This window comes from Crocuta crocuta, unplaced genomic scaffold, assembly GCF_008692635.1.
Source record: "Crocuta crocuta isolate KB4526 unplaced genomic scaffold, BGI_CrCroc_1.0 scaffold528, whole genome shotgun sequence".
NCBI classification, from domain to species: domain Eukaryota; kingdom Metazoa; phylum Chordata; class Mammalia; order Carnivora; family Hyaenidae; genus Crocuta; species Crocuta crocuta.
The window spans coordinates 2,116,529-2,122,664 of NW_027530010.1; the positions used below are offsets into that span (position 1 = coordinate 2,116,529).

General features: G+C 66.1%; 1 protein-coding gene across 1 annotated transcript in view; it reads right to left on the reverse strand.

Moving 5' to 3' along the window:
* Positions 1–560: 560 nt before the first annotated feature.
* Positions 561–6,136, reverse strand: part of IQGAP3 (IQ motif containing GTPase activating protein 3) — a 33,135-nt gene continuing 27,559 nt past the window's right edge. Inside the window, exons 30-38 of the mRNA XM_077764071.1 lie at positions 5,843–5,975; positions 5,650–5,752; positions 4,899–5,107; positions 3,983–4,050; positions 3,255–3,462; positions 2,761–2,927; positions 2,435–2,536; positions 2,003–2,111; positions 561–703 (exon numbers count right to left, since the gene is read on the reverse strand). Of these exons, the coding sequence (XP_077620197.1) occupies positions 590–703; positions 2,003–2,111; positions 2,435–2,536; positions 2,761–2,927; positions 3,255–3,462; positions 3,983–4,050; positions 4,899–5,107; positions 5,650–5,752; positions 5,843–5,975 (1,213 nt within the window). The 3' untranslated portion in view covers positions 561–589. The remainder of the gene's footprint in view (positions 704–2,002; positions 2,112–2,434; positions 2,537–2,760; positions 2,928–3,254; positions 3,463–3,982; positions 4,051–4,898; positions 5,108–5,649; positions 5,753–5,842; positions 5,976–6,136) is intronic.

A 6,136-nucleotide genomic window follows, 5' to 3' on the forward strand; every position in this document is an offset into this window, starting at 1 on the left:
GAAGCAGACAGAAGGCGTCTGAAAGGTGAACGGGGATCTTTCCGCCCCGCCCAAGGCGGCCTGCACACACAGCGTGGGGGGGTGCTGGCGGGCCCACTGGGCTGGGGGGACCCGGGAACCCCTTCTCTGAGCTCAGAGAGATGGACGAGGAAAACCATGAGGAAGGGCGCACAGTGACCCCCAGGGCTGGGGTGCGGGGAGAATAAATGCCCTCGGGGCGGGATGCGAGGCGGGCAGGGGTGGGCCCGGCTGGCATCAGGGCAGGAGCACCAGCTGCTGCTGAGGAGGGAGGGGGAGCGAGCCGGGGCCTGGCTCTGGGGTCTGCAGGGAGGCAGAGGGAGACGAGGAGGCCAGGGCAGTGCCTGCAAGTGTCAGGGTGACCGCAGAGGACAGCCACCAGCCTCGGACACAGAGCAGCAGCCTCCGCGGGCAGAGGGCGGGGCCAGATCCACACCTCGAGGGCTGGCTGGGAGGCCGAGGGCCTCCAGGGCTTAGTGGCCAAACAGCCAGCCTCTGGGGCCGGGGAGGGGTGGGACCCCTGGAGCCCAGCCCGGGNTCAGAGGGGCTTGCGGGTCGGCCGCTGCCGCCGTCACTTCCGCAGGAGTTTCTTGTTGAGGAGGAAGATGAGCAGGTTGACATTGACCTTGGCCTTGTTGAAGAGCTTCATAACAGCTACACCTTCGTACTGGAGCTGCAGGAGGTCCTGGGGAGAGCGGGATGGGCTGCTGGCGGCGGCCCATCAGTCTCCACAGCACCCGCGCCCCCGAGCCTCACTCCCCACCCAGCGGCACTGCCATCAAAACCGTGCTTATGAGGGGCGCCTGGGTGGCTTAGTCAGTTAAGCGTCCGACTTTCGCTTAGGTCATGATCTCGTGGTTCGTGGGTTCGAGCCCCGCGTCGGGCTCTGTGCTGACTGCCAGCTCAGAGCCTGGAGCCTGTTTCAGTCTGTGACTCCCTCTCTCTCTGGCCCTCCCCTGCTCACGCTGTCTCTCTCTCTCTCTCCTAGAAATAAATAAAAATATTTAAAAAAAAAAAAACAAAAACGTGCTTATGAGGACGTCAAGGCCAAGAGGGGCACGGCGACTTGACCAAATGTGAATTCGAGCAGAGTCAGGGCTCGAAATCCATTTTCTCATTCAAAAGGCCAAAGAGCAGAACAAAAAGATGTGGGTTTAAAGTCCCTGATTCCAGGGGCATCTGGGTGGCTCAGTTGGTTGAGCGTCTGACTTCGGCTCAGGTCATGATCTCACGGTTCGTGGGTTCGAGCCCCACATCAGGCTCTGTACTGACAGCTCGGAGCCTGGAGCCTGCTTCTGATTCTGTGTCTCCCTCTCTCTCTCTGACCCTCCCCTGCTCACACTGTCTCTCTCTCTCTCAGAAATAAATAAAACATTAAAAAAAAAAAATTTAAAGTCACTGCTTCCCAGGGCGCCCGGGGGGCTCAGGCGGTTAAGGGACTGACTCTTGATTTCAGCTCAGGTCATGATCTCATGGCTGGTGAGTTTGAGCCCCAAGTCAGGTTCTGTGCTGACAGTGTGGAGCCTCCTTGGGCTCCTCTATTCCCCTCCACAGCTCATGCTATCTGTCTCAAAATAAACAAACACACACACAAACATAATCACAGCGGCCCCGAACGCTGGCCTGTGACGTAGGCCACGTCCTATGTGTCAGCTTCAGCGCCTGGACAGCAGGGGTCCCGCTTCGGGCTGTGCAGAGGGCTGCACCGGGGCACGCGAGGTCCCAGACCCAGGCTGGGATGTCAATGCTCACCCCGCTCTGACACCGCCCGCCCGCTGCACTCTGTACTTGGCGGCAGGGTCTGTCAGGGCCTGGGGACAGAGGGGCTCGGCTGCAAACCCCTCAGCCTTCTGTTTGGGAACGGCCGGTGCTGGCGAGTGGGGAGGGGGCAGATGCCCCCTCTGAGGCTGAGGGGGCGAGAGGGGCCGCTGTCCTGGGGCGCCGGAGCCTGCAGGCAGCTGAGGGCCCCCGGGAGGCCTCTCACCTGGTAGTGAAGCTGAAACCGCTCCATGTCCACCCCCAGGAACCGGGCATTGACCTCGAACTTCCCGGCCTCGTCTCCAGGGCTGATGTCAAAGATCACGTTTCTGAAGCTTTCGGGGACAGGATTCAAAACGCAGACTCAGGGCCTCTTTCCAGCCCCCCCGGCCCCCTCCAGAGCCCAGCCTTCCCGTCAGCACTCCTGGGGCCACGGCTGCCTGTCTCGCGTGTCCCAGGCCCTTACAGCGGCCCCTCCTCCAGGACGGGGCCCCTGCGTCCTCCTCCTTGGGCGTCCAGGGCTGTGCCGGACCACGTGCATTGCCCTGGGCTATCTGTCCGCAGGTGTCCTGTCTCCCGTCACCCCACAGCCCCCCCCAGGCAAGGCCAGGCCAGGGCCCGGTGGGGGCCTGACGTCCTGCCCTCCAGACACACGTACTGAGAGGCGGGCAGGCCCTCGATGTCCAGCAGGACCCCCCTCTCCAGGAGCTGGGCGGCCGTGTAACGCAGCGACGGCCGTTTCTTCCCTTTCCCGGAGCTCCTGGTTTAAAAAAGGGCCAGAGAATTCATGGCGCAGGGTCTTCAACGCCGAACACCTCAGTTCTCTCTGTGGCCGCAAAGTCCCACCCCAGGACTCCGTGAGGGGCTCGGAGGCCTGGGTCAGAAAGGGACCATGCCGTCCTGGGGCCGCCTCCCTTTCAGAGGTCACATGGGCAGAGGTGAGGGGTCCCAGGGAGCCCCGGCGTGCCCGGAGGCGGCACCTACTTGGTGCGGGCGGCCAGCTGGCCCAGGCAGGCCCGGATGTACTGGCCGTAGTAGTCGGCCTGCTCCTCGTAGAAGGTGGCCTTACTGTCCAGGCCGCGCAGCGTGGCCTGCAGCTTCACCAGCTCCGCCTTCCGCCGCTGCCGGCGCCGGCGCTGGTTGCAGATGTCCTGGGTTGGGGGACGAGGGAGGGGGAGTTGCCCCCTGCGACAGGAGCGCCGGAGGCCTGGTGGGGCCCACACGACCCCCTGGGAGGGCCTCCAGGAAGAGGGGGGTTTCGCCGCTGGCTTCCCAGGGGGAGGGGGCCTCCAGGGTTCCCCCCGGACCCTCACGGCCGCGGCCTCCCCCACCGAGGAGTAACGATCCAAGGTTCCTTGCCTTTCAGTAAGGAACTCCCGGGGTAATTTCGAGACCTCCCCTTCAAAACCGGCCCTCTGCCGCCCCGTGGACACATGCCAGGGGGAGGCCGCCTCCCGCCCCCCGCGCCCGGGCCACACCTTGGCCAGTTCATCCACCAGCCCCTGGTAGCCGTCGCTGGCGCGGAGCAGCCCCAGGCCCTCCAGCCGCCGCAGGTTCCGCAGGACGCGCCGCCGCTTGTCCGCCAGCGGCAGGAGGGAGTGCGCCGTCAGCGAGCAGTGGCGCCGCAGAGGCTCCGGGGTCCGGCTCTCACAGGCCTGGCGCCGGCTCCNCACAGACGGACGAGGACTCCGGGGGTCACCCCAGGGGAGCAGTGGCCCCAGGGAGACCCGGGCAGAAGCCACAGCATAAAGGGTTCTGGACACACCCCCACACTGCAATGGCCCTGGGGCACCCCTCTCCTGTGCCCTGTGCTTTGGGACTTGCCCCTACGGGCCGGCCTCACCTTTTCTCTGGGAGGCCCTTGGCTTAGTCTTAGCTGCTGGGGCCCGAACAGACCTGTACCCACTACCTTCTCCTGCCTCCAGGCCTCTGGAGGCCGCTCCCCCTGTGGGGTACCTGCCCCTCACCGGCCTCTCCCCTGTGGGGTGCCCACCCCCCAGCTCCCATTAGGGGTAGCCCTCCATACCCCTGTGGACCCGCCCCACAGCACGGGCATCAGGGGCTTTGGGGTCCCTGCGGGGCTCACTCTTGCTGCAGGGGGAGCCGGAGGGGAGCACAGCTGTCTGTCCGTGGAGCCTGGGCGAGTCCAGGGTAAGGAAGGGGCGGTGCTGGGGGGGGAGGGTGGACGGACAGGACTTGTAGGCACGGGCCACTCACCTGCTCTCTAGATGCCGGGAGGGACAGCATCTCCTCGAGGGAGTCCCCAGGCTGGAACTGCANGCCAGGGACCTTGGGAGGTCAGATCAAGCGAGGAGGGAGACCCCAAGTGGGCTGCGGGCCTGAGTACAGGACCTCCGTGTGCACACACCACGCCACCTCACTGCTGTCTGTGTGCACACACCGTGCCATCTCACCCCTGCCCGTGTGCACACACAATGCTGCCTCACCCCTGTCCCTGTGTGCACACACCGCACCACCTCACCCCTGCCCGTGTGCACACACCGCACCACCTCACCCCTGCCCCCATGTGCACACACACACTGCTGCCTCACCCCTGCCCCCGTGTGCACACACTGTGCCGCCTCACCCCTGGCCCCATGCACCTACACTGCGCACTTCACCCCTGGGCCCCTGCTGACAGTGCCCTCCCACAAATTGTTGTCCTGAGTCCTTGGGCTGAAGGAGCCGCCTCCTCCTCCGGGAGACCTTCCCCAGCTCAGGTGTCCCTTCTGCTGAGCTCTCAGGGCGCCTGACAGCCACCTTCCTCTCGGTGGCTCTGGCTGCGTCTCAGGCCTGGCCCCACCCGGCTGGAAGCGTGATGGCAGGACAAAGCCAAGCGCCACGCTCGCCGGTTCACTGGGTAAGCGGGTGCGGAGGGGCCGCCCTGACTTGGCTCCTCCTCTGCCTAGATGGCCAGCCAGCCCTGCCGGGCGCTCCGTCGCCTTCACAGGCCCGGGGACGGAGAGCTCCCGACCGTCTCCCCCGGCAGGACACCTACCCCGGGTGCCTCTCCACCCAGGCGGGAAAACCATCCCTGACCCCACGGTCGTCCCTCGGCCTCCGGCTCAGCACCGAGCAGAGGCCCGGGCGGACAGCAGAGGCCCGGCGAGGGCAGCGCCTCAGGGGGACCCGCCCAAAGGACAGGGGCCCAGGCAGACGGTGGAATGGCCTCCTCCCCGGTCCGAGCGGGCCGCCCTCACCCACCTCAGAAGCAGGCTGCGGGCACTGGCGTCGCCGGAGTCCGTCTCCAGCCCTTCGAACTTGTTGGTGAGCGTCAGGGACACCTCCAGCTTGCTCATGTCCAGGCTCCCATCCGCGGCCGCGCCCTCCCCTGAGGTGCAGACAGCCACGCTACAGGCCCCCCCCCGGGCACCACTGTGCCACGGGAGGCGGGTCCACCGGGGGCAGCACCCACAGGACGGCGGTTGTCCACAGAGCTCAGCCTCCCGGTCCCTGCGGACGAGCCTCTGACCGACACCCTCGCCTGGGTGCCTGGGGCTTCTGCCTCTCAGTCTGTCAGCACCCCCACCCTGACCTTCCCCCTGTAGGACTACGTCCTGTCACCCCGTGGCCCCCGCAGTCCTTGTCAGAGAAACCCGTGGAGACTCCAGACAGACTCGCATCCATGCACGTCTCCCTCCCACGATTTGATTGGCCGTTTACACGATGGCACCGGGTCCCTCTACTGTCTGTCCCTTTCTTCCTATCAGTCCACGTCCCTGTGTCCATCTTGCACCAGAGGGAAAGGGGAGGTGGCTGGCGTGCGGACTGGCTTCCTGGCACACGTGCATGGCTGTACAACTCGGGAGAGGGCCTGAGGCCTGCCCAGCTGCCCAGCCATCCCTCCCTGCCGGCCCCCCCCGGCCCCCGCACCGATGAGGTCACGGACAGTGGGCAGCTCCCCCAGGTCCTCCAGGAGCTCGTGCAGGGGGTCGCGGTGACTGGGGGCAAGCCGGTCCTGGTGCTCCAGCAACAGCTGCAGGTCGGGGGAGAGCGGACGGAGGTCCAAGCCCGCCCTCCCTCCGAGGGCCGCCCCCCCCCAGCGACCCCCGGCCCCTCCCCTCACCCTGTGTGTGCTGACCAGCTCCCCCACGGTGATGTACACTACAGGTTTGGCCACGGCCACCATGTCCGAGTACTCGTCCATCGCAAAGCGCTCTTCTGGCTCCGGCACCTGGCAGGCTCGGACCGCGAACCTCCTGTCCCCAGAGGCAGGGCGTGTGTGGGGGCAGCTCCCCCCATTCTGTTCCCCCCGCAGGGCCCGCCTGGCCCCCCCTCCCGGGGTCCCCTGTCGTCTCCACCGAGCAATGCTTCCAACAATCCACCCTCTGGCTCGCTCACCACCGCTTCCCCGATGACC